At 51.3% G+C, this 23,991-nt stretch overlaps 1 protein-coding gene across 9 annotated transcripts in view; it reads left to right on the top strand.

Annotated features, from left to right (window-relative positions):
* The window catches only part of SIPA1L3 (signal induced proliferation associated 1 like 3), a 236,956-nt gene that overhangs the window by 142,366 nt on the left and 70,599 nt on the right, over positions 1-23,991 (top strand). For all 9 annotated transcript variants that reach the window (XM_030874393.2, XM_030874387.3, XM_030874389.3 and 6 more), the window contains 6 exons: positions 2,380-2,510; positions 10,539-10,727; positions 11,959-12,133; positions 14,204-14,307; positions 17,094-17,251; positions 23,094-23,670. In XM_030874393.2, the coding sequence (XP_030730253.1) occupies positions 2,380-2,510; positions 10,539-10,727; positions 11,959-12,133; positions 14,204-14,307; positions 17,094-17,251; positions 23,094-23,670 (1,334 nt within the window). The remainder of the gene's footprint in view (positions 1-2,379; positions 2,511-10,538; positions 10,728-11,958; positions 12,134-14,203; positions 14,308-17,093; positions 17,252-23,093; positions 23,671-23,991) is intronic.

The raw sequence follows: 23,991 nt of genomic DNA, 5'->3' as shown, positions 1-23,991 counted from the left end.
AAAGGAGGAAAGGATTCGGGCAAAATGTCAACTCAGCACCCCTACCTTTTTTTTTTTTCAAGTCAGCCCCTTGTAAAGAACATTTTCAGAAGTCCCAGCCAACTGCTTCTGGTTATTGGCCACATCTGTCTGCAAGGCAGGCTGGGAAATGTTAGTTTTTAGGTAGACATAGCCCCTCTCTTTTCTTCCTCCAAGAACAGAGGGTTTCTCTTAAAATGAAAGAAGGGAAGAAGAGGTAACGGATAGGCAGCCAGTACTCCACAGCAACTAGTTTCAAATTTTTTTAAAAGCAGTATCCTAGTCAAATACAACAAATGTCAACTAGATCGTCCAGAGTATAGTCTCTGGGGGTCCACCAGTGTTGGAGTCCGACAGCCCTGGGTTTAGGATGTCTTTTTCATAGCTTATTAGCTACGTGACACATTTTACCCCTTGGACTCCGTGTCCTCATGTGAGGAACAGAGATGATTGTAGCAGCATCACATGCCCAGAAACAAAATGACACAGAGACTGAAAATTAAGGGGTGAAAAAAGAAGTTCAGACAGTCACTAACCAAGAGAAAACTGGTGAGGTGACATCAGTATCACACAAAATAGATTTCAAGGCTAAAAGCTTTGTTAGAAGAACCAAAAGGGCCATTTCTTACTGACTTTTTAAAAATTTACCCAGAAATTGTAATAGTTGTGAACCTTTGTATACCTGGCAACCTGTTTGAGGGGTATATAAATAAAAAACTAATACAGCGACAGGGAGACGTGAACAAATCCACAACCCATGGGAGAAGTTGACAGGGTCGCTCTTTGAAATTGACGAATCTAGTAGCCAGAAAGTAAGGCTGAGAGGATTTGAAACCTGGTTTTGCATTTATATTATATTAATTTTCTACCTAACCAACAGAGAACACGTTCTTTTCAACTTGCACGTAGGAATACCTACACGGAAGGACTGTGGTTAGGATCAAATAAGATTGTACATCAAAACAGTTCTTCATCAGGCAGATAGTGAGTACTTATCATGGAGCATTAAAAAGAAGCTTTTCTTTAAAAGAATGATTTCTTTGTAGCTCTGGAAACTCATAAATAAGTTAGTCATTGGTCAGTGTTTATCGATTGCCTATTCTATGCTAAGACCGCAAGGTACTGGGTATGCGTTGGCGGAAAACAAAACAGATCCTGCAGCTGTTTCAGGAATGAACTGATATCTGTGGAGCACACTTACTCTGTTCTCTGACCAGCTGGGGAGATTGTTTAACCCACTGCAGGTGCTGTTCTTATTGGGACCATTAATTAACACACATTTGAGCCTTAGATAAGCCTTTGAACCATCTTACGAGAATAGAAACCAACGTTTAAATATTGAGAGTGCTGGGGTGGGAAGGAATCTCTGGCAGTGCGGAGCTGCTGACTTCACGGACTTAAGACAGACTGCTGGTGGGCATCTCCCACAAGCAGGAGATCCTTGGGTTATATATCAGTTAGAACTGTTTGCCTGGAAGGATTATAAGACAGCAGCATGTTTGTTTAAAAAGGGGAGACAGCTGTCATTTTGGGGAGAGAACAGGAGACTTCCTCCATGACTTGGTAAAGTCTCTGTCACCATAAGGAAAAAAAGAGTAGTGTTTAAGCTTCCTACATCTATAGAAATATGGTTAGATAAAGGTGACGCTTGGGGACTGGAATCATGGTCCTTTTCTGTGACAAACATCATGCCCTGGGGGTAGTACTAGCCAACACATCTCATGTGCTTACTCTGTGCCCGGCCCTGTGCTGAGTGCTCCATGCTTATTAACCTGTTTAGTCCTTACAGCCGGCTGAGAGAGGGCTCCATCCTTCCTGGCACCGTTGTACAGATGAGAATGCCATCAAGCAACTTGGGCCACACATCTAATGAGTCCAGGGCCCGGATTTCAGCCGGGCAGAAGCCTCTCTAGACTAGAATCTAACCACTTCACGAGGGCTAATTGGCAGCTAAGCTGCTGAACATTTGCAAATATGGGATAATCACAGCGAAACTAGGTTTATAACATGGCACGCACTGCACTAAGCGTTTTTGGTTCGTAGCCTCGTTTCACTCTCACATCGGCTCTATGAATCATGGGTAGCGTGAGGGCCCCCCATTTCCCAGATGAGAGCGCTGAGACTCAGGAAGTTTCTGTGGGCTATAGTAAGGTGGGCTTTAACCTCTTAACGGTCTCTCCATTGAGTGTGATCGTGACCAGCCATGAGGTTTGTGTGACCAGGATCCCAAGAGCCTGCACAAGAGCTCTGTACGAGTTGCACAAGAGCCTTCCCCAGCTGTCCTCTCAGCAGGCCTGCCGTGGGACGTCACCCCTCCTTCCCAGAGAGCTGACTCTGAGCTCACCTGCTCTTCCCTCTCAGAGCATGCCAATTACTTTGGCGTGGACGAGAAGCTGGGACCAGTGGCCGTGAGCATCAAGCGGGAGAAGCTGGAGGACCACAAGGACCACGGGCCTCAGTACCAGTACAGGATCATCTTCCGGACCCGCGAGGTAGGTCCCATTGCTATTGTTATTATTACATAAATCACAGCCACTCACATCTATGAGCCTTACTCTGTGCCAGGTTCTGTGGGTAAGTGCTTCCCCTGTTTCAACTCGTAATCCTTCCAACAGCCTCAGGAGAACAATCCTGTCAGTCTCCCCATTTTACAGAAGGGAAGACTGAGGCTCAGAAACATGTCTGAAATCAGTGACTAAGTGGCCAGGATTGGAATCCAGTGTGTCTGACTGCAGAGCCCAAGATTCTGACATTTGCAAAAGATTAACTGTGATGAATATAAAAAATAAAGGGAGAGATATAGGGGATTCTTTCAGGATTGTGAGATGCCCTGCAGAGTGGAAAGGAGAACTAAGGCAGCAGGTCTCGGGCGGGGCAGGAATTGGGGAATCTCAGCAGCAGGCACTGCCGTTGATGTTGATCAGCTCAAAACAGGCCCAGCCTGCCCACTTTCATTCAGAATAGAGGATCCCATTGTCCTGGCTTGGTCAGAGGTCTTCCCTTGCAATAAATGTCAGCTGTGGCTAGGGAACAAGGCCCGTTGGGGGCACCCTGCTCGATTAGGACTCTTAAGTTGTAGGTGGCAGAAATCTACTTCTATCTGGTTTAAGCCAGAAATAGAACTCATTGGTTTATGTAACTGCAAATCCAGGGGTAGGAATGGCTTCAGGCATAGCTGGACCCAGGCACTCAAATGATGTCACCAGAACTCTGCCTCCTTATCTCTCCCGCTCAGCTGGCTCTGCTGCTTTTTGCATTGTGAATGTGATCCTCTCCTGCTACCAACAAGCTCTCTCCATGTCATGGGAAAATGGGGACCGGCTGCTCAAATCTTTTCCATCTTTATACTTTCTCCTCCGCGTTCTTATCTGCTGAATCTCTGGGAAGGACTCTGATTGGCTCTGCTTGGATCACAAGCCTGGGCCAGTCACTGTTGTCAGGGGTGATAGAGGACTCTGTCTAGATCTAGGACATGTGCTCCACCCTGGGTCCAGGGGCCGGGCTGGGCACTGTGATCGACAGTTCTGTCAGAGCCACCCACAGGTGGTGGTAGGGGGGTGGTTCCTCAGCAAAAGGTGGGGAGCTAGGCCAGTAGAAATGATAGCGACTTCCAAAAGACCTCAAAGGAAGACCTTTTCAGAAAAGGAGCAATCATCAGCTGGGCAGGCCCCCCCAATGGATCTCCCTCACCCCTGCATTACCCCATCCCCCTTGGGCCTGGGCTTTTGCACAGACATGGGAGCCCAACAGGCAGGCACTGCCAGGGAGTTTGGATGCGGGGCCGGCCGATCCTGGACCTCATCCAGGCCGGCAGATGCTGCACCGAGGGCCATGGCCGCATCCCCTCGCGAAGACCTTCCCGCTGAGGGGGAGTGAGATGACACAGATGGCAGTGTAGGGGAGGCAGCCCCAAAAACTTGGTGCCCCAGATCACAGGTGGTCACCGGCCCCTGAGTCTCCCCAGCATCCTCCTCCTTCCCTCTCCTCACCTTTCTGGCCAGATGAACACCAGGGCAGAATGTGAGGTGACAGCTCACACTGTATCCAAGTGTTATATGACATGTGGGGAGCTGCCAGGTGAAATGACAACAGCCATCATATACTAATCAATAATATTACACCTGCTGTTACATTATAGATTTATTCAACACTGTGTGTCGGGCATTTTCTACACCGATCATGTATATTCACTCCCTTTGCTGTGGTTCCTATTCAGTAGGTTGGAAACTGGCTTGGTGCCATTCCTGGCTCGTTCCTGCTTCCGTTCACTTCCCACGCCCAGCGCCCACACACTAGCCTCTGATCCACCCCAGGCTGGGCACAGGGCCTTCGCAGCTCAGGGGCACAGGCCTGGGGTTCATCCACTCCACGGAGATTCACTCAGTACCACCACCGGCCAGCACTGTGCTGGGCACTGAGGAAACAGTGTAAATAAGGCAGCAGAGATGCTCATGGGACTGCATTTTTGCTGGGGAGGCAGACAATACGTAGATACTCTTGTAAATTATACTACGTGGTACATGATGACAAGGTGGAAAGTAAAGCAAGGAAGAGAGATAAGTGCGGGGGTGGTAAGATTTTTAGACAGGATCGTCAAGGGAGGTGTTACTCGGAAGGGAACATTTGAGTAAAAGACCTGAAGAAGATGAGAGGAGCCATGTGGACATCTGGAAGAGTGTTCCAGACACAGGGAACATCCAGTGCAAAGGTCCTGAGGCAGGACCAGGCCTGGCACGGTCACTCAGCAGCTGTGAAACCTTGGGCACGTGGCTTCTTCTCTCAGAGCCTCTGTTTCCCCCATGGGAATCCCACTCTCACAGGACCATAGTGTGGGCTTGGTGAGGTTGCCCATATAAAATAGGCAGTGCTGGGCCTGGCACTCGGGGAGAACCCAGTGAGGATAGCCGTTGGGAGAGGTCTCAGTTTCCTGTCCCCTTGTCACATTCAGTCAGCCCTGTTGACTTTTGGCCCACCGTGAGGTTCATGGCCACAAGCAGGCCTTTCTCTGCCCCTCACACACATGCAGGCCACACGTGTACTCAGTCCTGGCCCCAGCCCCTTGCAGAGCCGCCTGTTGGGCACTAAGGCCTGAGGACCTCGTCATCCTGTCATCTGGAGGTAGGGGCAGAGGCCAACAAGGTTTGCCTTGCCCCTTCCTAAGGCCCTTCCTGCCATGGAGGCAGAGAGTCACATAACCCAAAAGTAGTAATGACAGTAGTAATAAGAATAGCTAACACTTTGAGCACATATTCCTGCCAGGCACTCTTCCGAGTGTTTTATATGCATTGACCCTTCAGATTCTCTCAGTAGTCCCACGATGTGGGTCCCATTCCCCCCATTCTACAGATGAGGACTCTTGAGGCCTAGGGCTGTCACTCGTGAGGGTCCCCCAGTGGCAGAGCCAGGATATGAACCCAGACTGCCTGTGTCCCCAGCCCGTGCTCTTAACCACTCACCACGCCCTGTGGGGTTGAGTTTGTATTCTGGCTCTGGGAACAGACAGCTTGGGGTTCGGTTGGGCTCTGCCACTCACTAGCCTTGTGAGCTTAGGCAGATGGCTTTACCCCTGGATGCCTCAGTTTCTTCATCTGTAAAATAGACTTTGTACCGTTTGTTCCTTGTGTCCTGGAGAGGCGGGAAGGTTCTCCTGGACCGGCACGCACGAGGTGGCATAGCACAAGGCTGCAGGGTGGTGAGTGCTCTGAGCGGCAGATACTGTGATGACGCTGCTGTCGTGTTGTCACTGTTTCCCGAAAGGTCAGAGGGCCTTTCTGGGGAGTGAAGGTTCAGCTTATGGTCAGAGTTCTGCCCTTCTCCTGTCGACACACACATCTCGGGCTCCAGTTAACCAAGGCATGGGGGCCAGAGCGAAGGGCCCAGGCTGTTTTCCAAGCCAGCCGGCTGGCCTGCCCCAGATGGCCGCCCCCGGCCGCCAAGCAGACCGAGTGGGCTCACATCTCCCAGCAGATGGGATGGGAGTGTTGGCAGCTCTGAGCCTCCCGCTGGGGCGGGAACAGACTGGAGCTGGGCTTCAGGACCACACGCCGAAACATCAGCCCCACCCACCCTGAGCCTGGACAGGACAAGCTCCAGGCCAGGGCTGCCCTGTCCTGAGCCCCTTGCCGGCAGGACACAAGGAATGCCAACTAGCCGGGGACTCTTTGGCCCAGCAGGCTCGGTGGGTTCCCTTTGGCCCCAGATATGAGTTTTTGACAAGCCTTAGTTTTGTGAGGGTTAGAGATTTAGATTTTTTTTTCTTTCTTTATTGAAAAAGTAACTGTCACTCATTAAGAATTTAAACAGTATATATGTATACAAAGCAGAAAAGGAAGAATCTTGTATTAAGTGTAAAAAGCAAGTGTAGTAGCGAACCTCATTTGGGACCTCACTTGTGTTCAGTAGGCACCGATGATGGTGTGATGTAATCTCCAAAGCATACTGTTAAGTGGGGGGAGAAACAAACTGTAGCTTCCTATTAAGGTTAACTTTTTTAAATTTTTAACTACACATATGGCTTTGTGTAAAAACATCCGACGTGTGTAATGTGATAATGGCTAACACATATATTGAGTGCTCACTGTATGCCAGATACAGTGGTAGGAAAGCACTGTACATGGATTATCTTCTTGAATCTTTATAACCCTTTGCGACAGGCACTGTTATTCCCCATTTTATAGATAAGGGAACAGGCACAGAGAAATTCAGCAGCTTGCCCAGAGTCACACAGCTAGAGAAGGGGGAGAGCCGGGATTTGAACCAAGGCAGACTGACTCCCAAGTGACCTCCCAGGAAGAGCTCTTGGAGGGTGGACGCAGCACAGGGGAAGGCAGGGATGCATCTGAGTCAGTAGCTGGTGGAGAACAACCTGTGCCGATGGTTAGTTGCTGATGTGGCCCTGAATCCCTTTCACAGCTCAGTGAGATGGTGCCAGATGTCATCAAGGGTCAGAGCACACAGGGTCTCGCAGCCTGAGCAGCGAGTGTAGTTTTGTTTGGTTTTGTTTTAAGGCAAGGGTTTTTTTTTTTAAATTTTTCTTTTGGCCATGTCGGGTTTTAGTGGCAGCACGCGGGATGTTCGTTGAGGCATGCAGGATCTTTCATTGCGACGTGCGGGCTTTTCTCTTCTCTAGTTGTATGTGGGTTCTAGGGCACGTGGGCTCTGTAGTTGTGGCACACAGGCTCCAGAGCACGTGGGCTCTGTAGTTTGCGGCAGGCGGGCTCTCTGGTTGAGGCATGCAAGCTCAGTAGTTGTGGCATGTGGGCTTAGTTGCCCCGTGGCATGTGGGATCTTAGTTCCCTGACCAGGGATCGAACCCGCGTCCCCTGCATTGTAAGGCGGATTCTTTACCATTGGACCACCAGGGAAGTCCTGCGAGTGTAGATTTTATTGGGAGAGAGGCGGAACGCTGTCAGCAGGTTCTGCACAGAGGAGAGACACCATCTGACTCAAGCTGCTGCGGGAAGAATGGACCGGCGTGGGGTGGTGGTGGGGCAGGTGCAGGGAGACTGGGAAAAGGCTGCTGTCACAGTCCAGGTAGGACATGATGGTGGACAGGGCCAGGTGGAGAGCAGAGGTGGCCACACGTTGCAGCCTGCCAGTGCCCTACTTATTATCGCCAGCAGAGAAGGAAAAGCTGGGAGCTTTTCAAGTAGTGGCTTTTGGTCAAGTCTTCAGAGCCAAAAATGTGACGGTAGGCCACCTGTCTCGAGTGTTGGAAGAGAATGAGGATTTCTGGTCCACGCTGTCTCTTGGCCCCAGCAGAGGGCACTGTGGGGCAGTGTCAGCAGGATAGAAAGGCGCTGATCCCGTCGGTGCGTTCATCGAAATTCACAATCCCAGGGCCACCCAGATTGGCAGGGCAGAGCATCCACATCCCAGTTTTTCGTGATGTACTTCAAGACTATCTGGCTTATCCTAAGAGAGATTTGTTTATTAATTCCCAAAGCCAGAACTGGGAACTCCTAACCATGAGATCATTCATTCCTAACACACATGCCTCTTGCCCAGGTCCTGTTTGGCGGGGTTAGGCTGTATGCTTAGAGGCAGTGTCATGACACGTCATTTTTGCCACCTCTTGCATCTGTTGACTTTTTGGGGTGAGCGTGTTTTTCCAGTTAACGTTGATCCTCCCTAGTCTTTAAACCGTAGCCCCAAGTGTATTTTGGGTGCTGACAGCAATCCCCTTGGGGGAGGATTTTTTTTCCCTGTTCTGCTGCAGACTAGGGAGTCTTCTCGCTGTGGTGCTGGAGCTGCCGTGCCTCACCCAGAGCACAGCGGAGCCTGGCGGCCAGCAGCACAGCGTAGATGGAAGCCTGCGCTAGTGATAGTGAGGACGGGAAGCAGCAGGGGCTCTCAGACGGGGCTGGCGGGGTGTAAATTGGTACAGCCACTTGGAAAACGATTTGGCAGTTCAGTAAAATTGAAGATTAACATGCCTGGTGACTCAGCAATTTCTCTCCTAGGTATAAACCCAGACGAAAATGTGTCCATGTGCACTAGGAGATGCTTCCGTGAATGTTCCTAACAGCACTGCTCACAGTTGTCAAACGCTGGAAGCAGTTTCCGTGCTCGTCAGCAGTAGGATGGATTAAATCCATTGGGGTAAAAACGTCAGCCTCTTACTGCAACATGGTCGTATCTCACATCCATAGCATTGAGAGAAAGAAGCCAGATAGAAAAGAATACAAACGACATGAAGCTCAGAAGCAGGCAGAAATAAATTCTGGTGTGAAAAGTCAGGATGGGGTTGCCATTAGGGAGGTGGGAAGGGGCACGAAAGAGTTTCCGGAGTCTAGTAATGTGTTTCTTGGTCTGGGTGGTGATACCTAGGTATTCACTCTGTGATCATTCCTTGAGCTGTACTTATATGTGTTGTAGACTTTTCTGTATACGGATTATATTTCACAGTTAAAAAAATATTTCAAAGAGAAAAATCATGAGCTTTGGAGACGTCAGACCTGGGTTGGAATCCTGGTTCAGCCACTTAGCTGTGGTGACCTTGGCTAAGGCACCTAACCTCGTAGAGCTTCAGTTTTCTTATCTGTAAAATGGAGATAGTAAAACCTCCCCTGAACAGACCTGTACCTAGATAGCTGCTATCATTCCTGGAATACAGTGCAGTGAACTATGCCTTCATAAATGTGACTCGTTATTAAGATGTATCTGTTAGAAATTGCTTTGTCTGCAAAGTAACAGAAAACATGACTAACAATAGCTAAAACAAATACGGGGTTATTTTAATTATCTAACAGAAGAAGTCTGGGGATAGGCAGTGGCAGGACATGACTTCTGTGTAATTTTTGTTGTTGTTGTCTCTTTACTTACGATCACAAGATGGCTTCCACAGCTCCAAACATCTTATCCTTATACCAGTGTCCTTAGAAAAAATGGGCAGGTGGAAAGGGGCTTTCCTTTACCAGGGAAGAAAATCTGCCCTAGACGTCCTCCCCAAGCTGAATTCCATCCCATCTCATTGCCTGGAACTAGTCATGTAGCCAACTATAGGAAAAACTTGGAAAGCAACATCTGCGTAAGAGGAGTGAGATGGCCATGATTGGCTTGACTCAGGTTTTCAACCCTGGCTTCACATCAGAATCACCTGAGTAGTATTAAAAGAGACAGAGAGGGGCTTCCCTGGTGGCACAGTGTTTGGGAGTCCGCCTGCCGATGCAGGAGACACGGGTTCGTGCTCCGGTCCGGGAAGATCCCACATGCCGCTGAGCGGCTGGGCTCGTGAGCCATGGCCACTGAGGCTGCGCGTCTGGAGCCTGTGCTCTGCAACGGGAGAGGCCACAACAGTGAGAGGCCTGCATACCACAAAAAAGAAAAAAGAAAAAGAGAGAGAGAGAGTGAGTGAGTGTGTGTGTATAAGTATACAAATATACAAATATGTAAGTGTGTGTATACATACATACGTGCGTGTATACATACATGTCTGGGCCCCACCACAGACCAGCCGAATCAGAACCACTGGTGGTGATTTTTTCAGGAAACCAGGTTGAAAACCAGTGTCACAATTCAAGATCCAAGATGGTACCGGTGTCCAGGGCAGGCAGGTGTTTTACATAAGAGCTTATGGTAATAAGTGTACACATAATATTATTCCTGATAATGACAGTAAGAGTGTTTGTTTGAGTGTCTACATTGTGGAGCTTGTTTTATCCATTATACCTCTTATTACCTGACATAATCCATCTCCTCGCCCGCACGTCAGCTCCAGGAAGACAGGGGTCTTTCTTCTTTCATCATTCGTTGAACAAATGAAGGACGTTCCATCCACCATCTCATTTAGTTCTCCCAACAGTCCTTGGAAGCTGAGGCTCACAGATGGGCAGTCACTTGGTCAAGAACACACAGCCAGGACACAGCAAGTTCAAGTTGGTCCAGACCTAGTGCTTTCTGGCAGAGCCCAGGCTACTAACCATCCCACATGTCGCTTTGAGAACAGGACACCCTCATGTGCTCTCATCCCTTCCCGAGTCCTGAGAGCCTCCTAACCTTCCCTCCTCTTCCTCGAGCAGCTCACCACCCTGCGTGGCTCCATCCTGGAGGACGCCACACCCACAGCTATGAAGCATGGGACAGGGCGGGGCCTGCCCCTGAAGGACGCCCTGGAGTATGTCATCCCCGAGCTCAACATCCACTGCCTGCGGCTGGCTCTCAACACTCCCAAGGTGACGGAGCAGCTGCTGAAGCTCGACGAGCAAGGGGTGAGCCGGGGCCCAGGGAGGGGGGTGGGGGGACACTGGGGCAGCAGCCTGCAGCCCCACTCCCGGTACCTCCTTCTGTCTTGGTCACTTGTTTTTTTCTCCAAAGAACAGAAACCCACTCAGGTTAGTTCCAGTAAAAGGAGTGGTCTCCTATCAAATTCTAGGGGTGCCAAGAGCCGGAACGTGACTGGGTCTTAGGAGGGAAATAGTCTAGGAACAAAACAGCCACCAGGTTCCCGTGTGTGTGTGCGTGCTCCCTCTCCCTCACTGCACACTGCCTCCCTCTGCTTCTCTGGCCCTCCCACAGCTCACAGAATTACTGTTAGGATTATAGGCACATGCAGGCCCCAGTTAGCTGACTCTCAGCCCCAGTAGAGCCTCTGACTGGCCCACCCTTAGGTCACATGACTGTCGATGGTCCAGTCACCAGTGAACAGAGGAATCAGGGATACATAAAAAAAACATGGAGGACTTTCCTGGTGGCACAATGATAAGAATCTGCCTGCCAACGCAGGGGACACGGGTTCGAGCTCTGGTCCGGGAGGATCCCACATGCCGTGGAGCAACTAAGCCCATGCGCCACAACTACTGAGCCTGCACTGTAGAGCCCTTGAGCCACAACTACTGAGCCTGCGAGCCACAACTACTGAAGCCCATGCTCCTAGAGCCTGTGCTGTGCAAAGAGAGAAGCCACCACAGTGAGAAGCCCACGCACCGCCACAAAGAGTAGCCCCCACTCGCCGCAACTAGAGAAAGCCCGCGCACAGCAACGAAGACCCAACGCACCAAAAATAAATAAATAAAATTAATTAATTAAAAAAAGAAAAAACACGGTTATCAAGGGCTCACCCCCTAAAAAACAATGTCGACTAGACTGAGTCCTCCAGAATTTTCTTTTGCAGAACCTTAGCCAGGTCCGGTCCACCTACTGTGGGAAGCCGGCCAAGGTCTTTCCCTTGAGAGAATGGCGTCGCCAGCCGCCCTCGGCCCTCATGTAGAAAGCATGAGAATGGCGGCACCAGCACCTTGTTGTGCCTCCCTGGAATGGCAGGGTGGGAGAGGGACAACTGGGACGTGCCCCCATGCCTTTTTTCTTCTCTGGCTGTAGCACTGAATTCCTGTGTGACCCCGGCAGCTCCCTGGGCTCCGCGCCCGAGAGAGCCTGCTTTGTTCCATGCCCCCCCTCCATTCTGCCTGGCCTGCCTCCCTGATGCCGCTCTCGCCTCCGCAGCTCTGCCGGAAACACAAAGTGGGCATCCTCTACTGCAAGGCTGGCCAGAGCTCGGAGGAGGAGATGTACAACAACGAGGAGGCCGGGCCGGCCTTTGAGGAGTTCCTCTCCCTCATCGGAGAGAAGGTCTGCCTGAAGGGCTTCACCAAGTACGCCGCCCAGCTGGACGTCAAGAGTAAGTGGCAGTGGCGGGTGGCCTTGCTGGGGGGAGCAGGGTGAGTCCCAACCGCACCCTCATCCCGTGAGCTAAGGCCCAAAGGCCTGGTGATACCCAGGTGAGGACTCCGGGCAGCGGGAGCTCGAGGACTCCATTGGTGGGAGTGCGGGCAGTGCAGCCACTCTGGACAGCAGTACCTCCTGTTCTGGTAGAGTCTGAAGACTCACTTGCTTTGTGTATCAGCCCTTGTGCTCCTAGACACGTCCTCTGAGATCCTGTGCACATGTGCGCTGGGAGACGTCCTAAGGGGTCATAGCCACAGACACCTGCATGGTGCCCAGTGTGCACGAGGACCCTGGGGAAGACAGTGCTCCTGGCCAGTGTCCCCAACTAGCAGGCAGGGCTGCCCTGGCCTCACAGCCACCTGGAGGTCACCTGGCTCTGGCACTGGCCAACCAAGGCTTCAGTGACCTCACCTGTCACAGCTTCTCCCCTAGGATGGAAGCCCACAAGAACAGGGATTCCTCGGTCTGTTTTACTGCTGTTTCCCCTGCACCTACAGTTAAATAAAGCTGGTGGACCTCAGTGCTCAAAAAGGCCAAGGAGTAGGCTTCCAGGGGTGAGTGTGACACCCTGGAGTTACTTGCAGTGTGGTTTGTGGGTTCACTCACACATCCAGCAAAAACAACCTCCTGGCTGTCCTCCCTGGGCAGGAAGGAGCAGTTCAAGAGGATACGATCAAATATGGGGAACCCAGCCTCATGTGGGGGCTGGGCCTCAAGAACATGGCATGTGACCCGAGAGGGATGAGTTGGAATAAAATAGGCAAAGAGGGAGCAGGAAGTGCGTTCCAGGGAGAAAGAACAGCACGTGCAAAAACCCTGGACCCTGAGGTCTAAAGGCTGTTGTTCAGGGAATTAATGTGAAGGAGGAAGTGAGGGAGGCAGGCGGGGGCCTTACCGTGCAGGACCTTTAGGGCTAAAGATTAGGGATTTTGGTCTGTTTCCTATGAGAATTTTGAAACTCATAAGAGGCAGCATTGAATACTGTTAAGGAAACACTCTGGAGTCAGATAGCCTGAGTTCCAGTCCAGACGCCACCACTGACTGAAGTGTGCGTGACCTTGGGCAAGTCACTCCCTCCCTGTGCCTCAGTTTCCCCCATAGAGCCCCTAATCAGGTGTTTCTCCCTGGTCATAACTCCCTCCCATTAGAGATGAACAGTATTCTGACTCGTACGATTATCGTTTCCTTCTTTTCGTCATAGTTTTGCCATCTTCATACGCATCTCTAAATAATATAATTCGTTTTGCCTGTTTGACAACATAATGTGAATGGAATCATACGGTTTGTGCTCCTTTGTGTCTGGCCATTGTATTCATGGGATTTGCCCATGTGATGGCTGTGACTCATTTCTTTTCACGGCCGTGTACTTTTCCACATTATGAACTGTTTATCTATTCCTTGGACTAACATTTGGAGGATACTTGTACCCGTATTCCGGGGCATCTGTGTACAATTTCTCTAGGCTGTGATCCTAGGAGATGAAGTGCTGGGTCATCAGTTAAGCCTATCTGCAGGTTCAGTCGATCTTACTAAAGAGTTTTCCGAAGTGGTTGTACCACCTGACCAGCCACACAGAAGGTTCCAGTTGCCCCACATCCCCACCAACCCTTGGCACTGTCAGACTCTTAAATGTTTACCAGTCTGGTGGGTGCTTAATGTATGGCTTCCTTTTTATCTAAATTTACTGGATTTTAAAGGGTGGAGTTAAGTGAAAACATCGAGTTGAAAACTAACACAGGGCTTCCCTGGTGGTGCAGTGGTTGAGAGTCCGCCTGCCGATGCAGGGGACACGGGTTCGTGCCCCGGTCCAGGAAGATCCCACATGCCGCGGAGTGGCTGGGCCCGTGAGCCATGGCCGCTGAGCCTGCGTGTCTGGAGCCTCTGCTCTGCAACGGGAGAGGCCGCAACAGTGAGAGGCCCGCGTACCGCAAAAAAAAAAAAAAACTAACACAGATGGCATGTGGGATATGGCAGGAGCCCAGGGGTTTTGGAGGCGTGGTGCTAACTGGTGTTTCTGTTTCAGCTGACTCCACGGGAACCCACTCCCTCTACACGACTTACCAGGACTATGAGATCATGTTCCATGTCTCCACCCTGCTCCCTTATACCCCCAACAACAGGCAGCAGGTCAGTGGGGCCCAGGGTGGGGGCCCCAGGTGACTTCCAGTGGGTACACAGCTGAAGCCATGGCGCTCTCCCTCCCCACAGCTGTTAGCTGGCTGCCTGCCTGGCACTGGCTCCCCTGGCACCATCCTTTGCAGCACATGGAGGCCTTTGGCCCTGGAGACCCTCTGCATCACGGTCTCATCACCTGGGGGTTGGAGACTAGGTCAGGTGTCATTCACTGTCAGTTTTCTTCTGTTTCCTTGGCCATCCTTCTACCCCAACTCCCCTCAAGAGTCTCTTGAGTCATCAGGGATCCTATGGAAAAAAAAAAAGTGAATCAGTCAACATTATTTCGACTGCAAGTGATAGAAGCACAAATCAAACTGGCAAAAGCAAAAAATGGGATTTACTGGGTTAGGTAATTCTCAAGTACTGGGAGAGGGCTGGCTTTAGGTATGGCCGGATCCAGGAGCTCAAACAATGTTAGGAATTCTTTGCATTTCTCGCCTCTGGTTTTCTTCGTAGTGGCCTTATTCACAGACCTTCCCAAGTAGTGCAGAGTCGACCCCCAGCAGCCCTCGCCTTACATCCCACCAGCTTTGCTACCCCGGGAGAAAGAGAGCTGTGCCTTGCAGAAGTCCCAGAAACGTTTCAGGAATGAATCTCATTGGATCACTCACTTGCCAGGCCCAGGGCAGGGATGGAATGGGCTGACTGGCCAAGCCTGAAGGACATGCCCACCCCTAGAGAGGGCGAGTGAGGTCAGCTCAGCTTGAAACATTGACAGAGATCAGGGAGGTGCTTTCCCAAAGGGGATGGACACGACTGCCAGAAGGAAGAGGAGGAGGTGCTAGGTGGGTGCAACAGCTGACTCCCACCACCAGGAGCCTCCTCACCTGGACACGCCATGCATGCTCAGTCTGGGAGCAGTTTCTAATGAACAGAAACCCCACAGACTTATGGTTTAGTGTATATATTTTTTTCCATTGGTACAGGTGATGTTGTAGATTTTACTGGCCGAAAATGGTCAAATATCGGTGATTTCAGAAGGGTCACCTAATAGCAGCTGTAAGAGCATTGCTGTCATTAAGCCTGGGTTGGAGTTCTTTCTCTGCCACTTCCTAGCTGTGTAATCTCACCTCCCTGAGCCTCAGATCCCTCCTCTGTAAAATGGGCAGAATGGTAGCACCCATGTCGCAGGGTCATTGGGAAAGGACCCTGTACTCATGCATGAAACTGGGGCTTGAGTCAGGGCCCGACATGGGAGGCGCACAGGAAGCAGACAGAAACCTACTCCTGGACGTCTGGGAGGCATGGTGGGCAAAGCTTGGGTTGTGGAGTCCAGCAGAAGCGGGTTCAAATCCTGGCTGTTTCCCTCCATGACTGTGTGACTTAGGGCAAGACGTTTAACCCCCGGGAACCTAACTTTTCTCATCGGTAAAAGGAGGTAGGATGAGTTAATGACTCACAGCCTTGTTGTAAAGATGAAACGAGGACTTCCCTGGTGGCGCGGTTGTTAAGAATCCGCCTGCCAATGCAGGGGACACGGGTTCTATCCCTGGTCCGGGAGGATCCCACATGCCGTGGAGCAGCTAAGCCCGTGCACCGCAACAATTTAGCCTGCGCTCTAGAGCCGGCGAGCCACAACTACTGAGCCCGCACACCCTAGAGCCCGCATGCAGCAAAGAAGACCCAGTGCAGCCCCCAAATAAATAAATAAATAAAAATTAAAAAAAAAAAGATGAAACGAGGTTGCAGCTTTCAGATGTGGATGTAAAATGCCTAGTACAGGGCCGGCCACAGTAAATGGGTACTTTATCTAGCAATTTAATTTCATCCAGTGTAAAACACACATAAAGAGCTAAGAGTTCCACAGTGTGAGTTGTGCCACTCTGTGTGACTGGATTTCACACCACGGGCCACCTCATGTAGAGCTACACGTGTCTCCCATCTGCGGACCTCACGTGGCCAATGGGGATTCCTAACAGTTACATGAAGACTAAACTTGTACAAATAAGAACAATGTAATTTCAGCAAACAAGTAAAATGTCGTGAGTACATCATCGCCTACAAAGATGACAGAGTTTTTCTCAGAGACCGTGACAGGCAGGGGAGAAAGGACAGGGTTCCTGTGGGCTGGTCTGAAGCTGCTGCCCCAGGCTTCTCAACTCAGGTGTCCGAGAAGGGGCGGCAGCAGGGATGGGCCCTGCCAGTGGTCTCGGGTCTGACTCTGCCATCGTCTGTGAGCATGGCCTTGAGCAAGTCGAAAGCCGCCAGCCCATGCTCTTCTCCAAGAGATGTTTCTTGAGCAGCTGCTGTGTGCCAGGCTCTGCTCTAGGCACTGAGGATACAGCAGGGGGCAGCAAACAAAGCAGACAAAACCCTTGTTCTCACGGAGCTGACATGGTAGTGGGAAAAGACAGACAAGAAACAAAAGGAAGAGGGGAAGCCGCTGTACGCTAAGCGTTAAGTAATAAAGGCAGAAAAGCAGAGGGGGTGACATCATGGGTAAGACAGTCAGCGAAGGCCTTGTGGGAGGGTGACATTTCAGCCAAGACCTGAAAGGAGGGAGGGCGGGAGTGAGCCATGTGGGGATCTGGGGGAAGAACGTTCCAGGCAGCGGGAAGAGTCAGGGCAGGGGCCTTGAGGAGGAAATGTCTCTGGAGTGTTTGAGGGGCAGCAGGAGGCCAGTGTGGCTGGAGCAGAGTGAGCGAGGGGGAGCACCGAAGGAGACGGCAGGGAGGTGACAGGGCAGATCGTGAGCCTTGAGCCGACCATGACGTTTTCCTCTCCCCGCCGTTTACCAGCTACTAAGGAAGAGGCACATAGGAAACGACATCGTGACCATCATCTTCCAGGAGCCCGGGGCGCTGCCTTTCACCCCCAAGAACATCCGCTCCCACTTTCAGCACGTCTTCATCATTGTCCGAGTCCACAAGCCCTGCACCGATAGCGTCTGCTACAGGTATGCGCCTGCACCCTACCCCTGCATGCACCGGAGACCACAAAAGCTGGTTTCCAGCATCCAGGCAGCGTGCGGCAGAGAGAGAGAGTGGGGACAGCTTGCGGCAGAGAGAGAGAGTGGGGGGACAGCTGGCCCAGGTGGGCTGCCTCCTGCGTTTCTTGTTTGTGCTTCAGTAGGGGAGCTCTGTTCACACCTTCCCACACCTTCTGAGAGAGTGATTCTTAACCAGAAAGGGGCATGTCACCCCAGTTTCGATAAGCAAACCATCAGGGATTTGTATTTGCCTGGAATCTTTTGCTTGCAAGTGACAGAAAACCCACCTCAAAAAGGCAGTTATGTACGTTGGTTCTCATAAATGACACGTTCGGGCCTAGCCGGATGTGCTCCACTTCCCTGTCTGTCACTTCGTTTGCTGGCAGCTCCAAGCTTAACATCTTCCCAGCTGCAAATCCAGCACAAAGACAGCTTTCCTTTCCCAGGAAAAGAAGCCCCAGGATTGAGGCTCATTGACCTGCTTGGGGTCACGTGCCCATCCTAGAGTAAGACCACCAGCTGTGCCTGGGCACAGGGCGCATGGGCTGAGAGGCACAGGAAAATCGGAATATGGAAGGATGGAGACAGGGCAGGCAGGGGCCCCCCTCGGGAGGCAGAGCTGAGGCTTCTCTTAGTTCGCAGATCAAGAAGTGACACAAGCCTCAGACCCATTCAGCGTCCTTCCAAAGCACCAGTTCTCACCTGGGGGCGTGGCTGGCCCCCAAAGGGCAAGTGGAAAGCTCTCTGGCCTCTCACCTCTGACCCCCAACCACCCTGTTGCCTGTCGCAGAGGCAACTACTATTAGCTATTTCTCACGTATCCTGATACCTTCGGGCCATACAGGCAAATGCTTACAAGTATTCCTTTTCCACCTTTTAACACACATGGTACCATATCCCACACACTGTTCTGCATCCTGTATTTCTTCACTCAACAGCCTTTGAGAACTTGGCACACCAGTCCTTAAAGTGCCTCTTCCTTCTTTATGACTGCATATTAGTCCATCACGTGGATGCCTGAGAACCTCCCCCCATCCCTTATCAGTGGGCGTTTGGGTTGTTTCCTGTTGCCTGCTGTTACACTCCCTGCTGCAGTGCATAACCTAGTTTTGTGGGGGGGTTTTGTTTTTTGTTTTTGTGTTTTGGCCATGCTGTGCTGCTTGTGGGATCTTAGTTCCCTGACCAGGGATTGAACCCGGGCCCTCAGCAGTGAAAGCACTGAGTCCTAACCACTGGACTGCCAGGGAAGTCTCCATAACCTAGTTTAGACTGTCATCGCACACGCGTCCAAGTACACAGCTGGGATAGATAAAGTCCCGAGCATGGAGTTACTGGGCCAAAGGGTATGTGCGTAGGTACACTGGGTGGTCTCAGTGGAATTGCCAGAATCTACCAGTTTCTTCTTGGCCAAATGTGTGAGAGAAGGGAGGTGGATTCCAATATGCAGGACGTGCTGTTTGACCACCAGGCTAGATGTGTTGCCCAGTGGCCACTGGGAGCCAGTACACCGCATGACAGGGCCTTCACATGGCCCAGGCCCAGGCCTGCAGCCCCCCTCCCTCACCCCCACCCATTTGTTCCCGGGACGGAGCAGCAGCTACGAGGCCCTGCACCTCCAGGCTCCATGTGGGCCTGAGGTTACTGAGATGCTGTCGATGTTCCTCAGCAGCTCAAAGGTAGCCCTGGTGAGCAAAGATGGAGTTGTTCTCGAGCTCACACACACACGTACACACAGACACAGAAGGACACAGCTCTCCTGTAGCACATCAGAAGCAGGGGGCTGCTGGGTGGGCCTTTCTCCCCTCTCTCCTAACTGTGAGCTCCCCTCTTCCACCTGGTTTATCACAGGAGCCTGCGGCTGACCTCCTGCCTTTCCAGGCCGGCCTTCACGTGGTTTCCAGAACGATCTCTTTTTTTCTGATGCTCGAAGCTTTCTTGTTTTTTTTGCAGTTTAATTTGAAATACTTTTATTATGCAATGTTTTAAACGTTCTGAAAAGTACAGAGGATAATATAACAGACACCCATGTGCCTACCACCAAATCTAACAGATGTTAACATTTTGCCATATTTGCTTCAGCTCTCCCTTTATTTCTGAAGAAAGAAAATGTTAGAGATACAACCAAAGCTGCCCCTCCTGCAACCCCTTTCTTCCCCTCCTCTCCTTCCCCACACGCAGCTGCTCTCTGGACTGACCTTCCCCTGTCCCCACTCCCACCCCCCGGTGTCTCCAAACACGTTTCTGTCTCAGCATTCATCACCCTGTAGGAACAAACTGTTGATGTGACTCTCACCTCCCTCGAGGGTAACCCCACGTCATACTCACCTTCATACATCTATGCTGGCCCGGCGCTTGCCATGTAGAGGACCGCAAAGACGCCTTTGCCAACTAGACACATGCCTGGCCCAAACATTGTAGGCCCTGAGAAGATAGTTGTTGAATAAATAATTATGAGTGTTCTAGAAATACTGAGCTACAGCGACCAGGTGACCTGGTGGTCGCACCATCTCCTGGCTGCATAAGGAGGTGCCGCCCTTTCCCGCTCGCTTCAAGTGCGTACTTTCTGCATAGTGCACCGGCATCCCCGCAGCCTGTGGGCTGGGGAAACCCCATCCCTCCTGCTGGGGAAGTGAGGGACCAGCTGTTCTGATTGTCCAGAAACCTTCGGCAGCTTGCAGTTTCATAATTCTTAAAATCATGAATCAGGACTATGGGAAGAGCCCAAATCTGTCACTATAAGCGACCATGTCCTGAATGAAGAAGTTGCAGAGCCATTCACATCTGTAAAGTACAGTCTGAACAGGGCTTTAATTAGAGTAGAGAGACTGGCGAGGTTGTCTTATCCATCCCCCTGCCTGGAGGCAAGGCCACGCCCACAGGATTTCCCACAGAGGAAAAGCTGCCTGGTTTGTGTGGCCTTTGAAGAACCTCTCCACCGGGAAATGCCTTTTTCTGTCAAACCTACCCATTGGTAGGAATCTGTTTCTTCTTGGTCTGTCTGCTCAAGTTTAAATCATTACTTTAATCGGTATTGAACACCTGTGCTGGCTCTGGGGCATCAGCTGAGCCCAGGTGGGTGGCACCCGCCCACACACATTCCCAGGATGTAGAGAAGGTTTCACTGCCCAGTGAACCGTGGAGGTGGAGAGCAAGGGGTCTGGCCTGACCCACCTGGGTCTGCAGTAGCTGCCTCCATGGTCTCCTGCACATTCTCTGGTCCCGCCCATCCCTTTCTTCATGGGGCAGCCACGGTGATCGTTACAGATGGTCAGCCTGGCACCTGCATTCATCAGGGACCCGCAAGAAGCAGGTGCCCCCCACTCTGGGTTTTAACTGAGGGATTAATGAACAGACTAATAGGTGTGGGTATGTTAAGGGAACCAATACAGGAGAATGAGACATCCAGGGACCAGCAACAGCAGGGAGCCATTACCCCACCCCCAGGGATGAGGTCAGAAGGGGATGGGAGAAGTTTCTGGAAACTAGGGAGAACTGTGGCTTTGGGAGAGGGGCTGCACAGCAGAAGCTGTGGCTGTTGAGTAAAGGGCCCAGGACTACAGCCACTGCCGCCGTCCGAGTCCAGCAGGGAGGCAGTGAAGAGAAATAAATACTCCACCTTCTCTCCTCTCCCCTTCCCGTAGCCTGGCCAGGGGAACCCAGTGAAGGTCGCACAGCCTGTAGAAACCCACCTTCCAGGGCAGAAAATGGTAGAGACTGCGTCTGGGGGCACAGGTGGTGAATAGCCAGCCCAGATGGTAAAATCGTTGCTTGTTTCGGGATGAAAAGCGCTAACTCGCCATCAAGGCCCTGCCTGGCCTGGTCCCTGGTGACCTCACCAGCCTTCCACCCTTCACTGCCTGGGCTCCGGGCACCGCGGCCTCACCTCGCCCTGCACGTGCTCTTTCCTGTCGGGCCTTGTTCCTCCCATGCCCACTGCCTGCACGGCCCTTCCCTTAGCTCTTCCTCTGTCTCCTACTCAGCTGCAGATCCCAGTGTAATGTCTCTTCCTCACAGCGGCCTTCCCAGAACACTAAATCCCCAGGGCCTAAGAGGGGGCGCGTCCCAGAAGCGCTGGTCAAACAAATGCATGAATGTCACCCTGTCCTCTTGTCAAGTTGGGTGGGAGCTTGGGAGTCGAAACCTGAACAAGCCTTTCATTGTGATTGGGTTTCACAAAACAGGTTTTAATCAAGAATCTCATTATTTTAAAAATTGTCTTATGGTATGAAATCTCTAACACCGTACTCACAAGCTGACATTTTTATAGAAGCTGAATGCAGTACTCTCTAAGGAAAACCTCGTTTTCAGCACCTCATACTGTTTTTTAATCGTCATTATGTAAACAGCACAACTCATGGTGTCTCTGGAGCCCCTTTAAATGTCTTTCCTTGAGAGTTGTCTTCCCCTGCACCCTGGGTGTTCACTCTGGCAGGTGCTATAGCCTTTCTGCCTAATACTAGAAATCGTCTAACTTGTAGCCAGCCACTGGGTCTCGAATGTCACAAACGAGGTTCATCAAGTCTAAACTTGACTTCTCAGCAAATCTCCTGCCTCCCAGCTCAGGATTGCCTCTGCCTGGGAACCTCGGTGGATGGGGAGCCTGCTTCCCTGTCCTCTGTTTCTCCGCCTTGCACTTCCCCTTCCCCAGGCCTGCTCGCTGCCAGTTTCTGACCTGTCCAGGGTTGGAGCACAAGGAGAAAACGGGAGACAGGGAAATGTCACTGGGGCTCTGGTCACAGCGGGCTGCGTGCTCTCTGGGCTCTGCGGGGGCTCCCTGTCCACCTTCTAGATCTCCCAGGCAGGAGCAGACCCAAGTCTCCTCCCAAATATAAGGGTCACCTAGGGACAGCCCCTATTCATGGGGCCACTTTCTCCAAGGATTTTCCTCCCAAGGAGATCCTCCCTCTCTAATTTGCGTAGTGGGTGAGAAGGTTATTTGGGGGAACAGGTTTTAGATCATTTCCTTTTTACTTTCTCACTCAGTTGCTATCTGATTTCGATCATAATAGCATCTCAGTCAAAACTGAAGTAGGAAGAGCCCCATCCTAACTTCCCCATACAATGAATTTTCAGAACAACCTTTGTAGAGATGATTTATAAAGTGTGTTAGTCTGACACGAGTGTCTGAAAGAAGTAAATCACAGAACGTTCCACGTCATTCAGGTGTTCCTACAATGCTGCTGCTTAACCAACCACCCCAAAGCTCAGTGGCTCACAAACATTATCATTTCTTCTTGGCTCACACATCTGCAGGTCAGCTGAGGTCTGGCTGGCCCTGGCTGCAGGTTTGCTCCAGGTGTCCTCATCCTCCTGGACCAGTAGGCCCTGGGGCATGTTCACGTCATGGTGAGGGCAGGTGCATAGGAGGTAGGCCTGGCCCGCACACACATTTGTGCCTTTGCTCGAAAGCCATTGGCCAAATCAAGTCACGTGACCAGGCTCAGGCTCAGTGGGGTGGGGATGTACCTGCCCACAAAGGTAGAGAGGAAGGGGTGAATTTTTGCCAAACTATAATTTACCGCAAGCCTGTATGTATGTAAAACAAGATTAACTGAAGTTGAACAATGCTAGGAAAATTATCCTTTGAATATCAGTGGATGTTCTAACATCTGCTGTATAGGAAGTAAAAATGCATGCATGTGCCCTAAGACTTTCTCCAGTTTCCAGTCTAGTCGGCTGGCAACTTACTAGTTAGACGTAGACTTCCGTTCTTAGAAAGGAAACTCCTCCTTCTGGTCATGTATTGTCTTTCTAAAGGAACTCTCAAGTGCCTATCTTTCTACCATGTAAATAATTTCTCCCTCCTCAGTATGGCTGTGACCCGATCCAAAGACGCTCCTCCTTTCGGACCCCCCATCCCCAGTGGAACCACATTCCGCAAATCTGATGTCTTCAGAGACTTCTTGCTGGCCAAGGTGATTAATGCTGAGAATGCCGCGCACAAGTCCGACAAGTTCCACACCATGGCCACCAGGACCCGCCAGGAGTACCTCAAGGACCTGGCTGAAAACTGTGTCTCCAACACACCCATCGACTCCACCGGCAAGTTCAACCTCATCTCCCTGACCTCCAAGAAGAAGGAGAAGACAAAAGCCCGGGCAGGCGCTGAGCAGCACAGCGCTGGGGCCATCGCCTGGAGGGTGGCGGCTGAGGACTTCGCCCAGGGGGTAGAAATCGACTGCATTTTGGGAATTTCCAACGAGTTTGTGGTGCTCCTGGATCTACGCACCAAGGAGGTGGTGTTCAACTGCTACTGCGGGGATGTCATCGGCTGGACCCCAGACTCCTCGACGCTCAAAATCTTCTACGGGCGAGGGGACCACATCTTCCTAAAGGCCTCTGAGGGTTCTGTGGAGGACATAAGGGAAATTGTCCAGAGGCTGAAGGTAAGGGAGAGAGCGTCTCAAGGGTGCTGCAGTTCTGTGGTCTGACAGAGGCCTTAGGAACCACTAAAATGCCTCCCTGAGCCCAGTCAGTTAGGCCAGGACACTCATCGGCCCCAAGCAAATCAGAATTGTCACTTACACACCAGGGGTCTAGTGGGTCCCACAGCCTGGGTTCTTTGTGGGGAAGGTGTCCGAGGCTCTCCGTGCCATCACCTTGGGAGGACAAAAGGCATATTTACTCACTCAAGATGTTGATAGGAAAGATAAGTTTAAACTCATGTTCAAAATGTAAGGATACTTTCCAGAAGAATTAAAACAGAA

The sequence above is a fragment of the Globicephala melas genome, chromosome 19 (genome assembly GCF_963455315.2).
Source record: "Globicephala melas chromosome 19, mGloMel1.2, whole genome shotgun sequence".
NCBI lineage: Eukaryota > Metazoa > Chordata > Mammalia > Artiodactyla > Delphinidae > Globicephala > Globicephala melas.
Note: the sequence above shows the minus strand (reverse complement) of the source record. Positions and strands in the feature narration are given on the sequence as shown.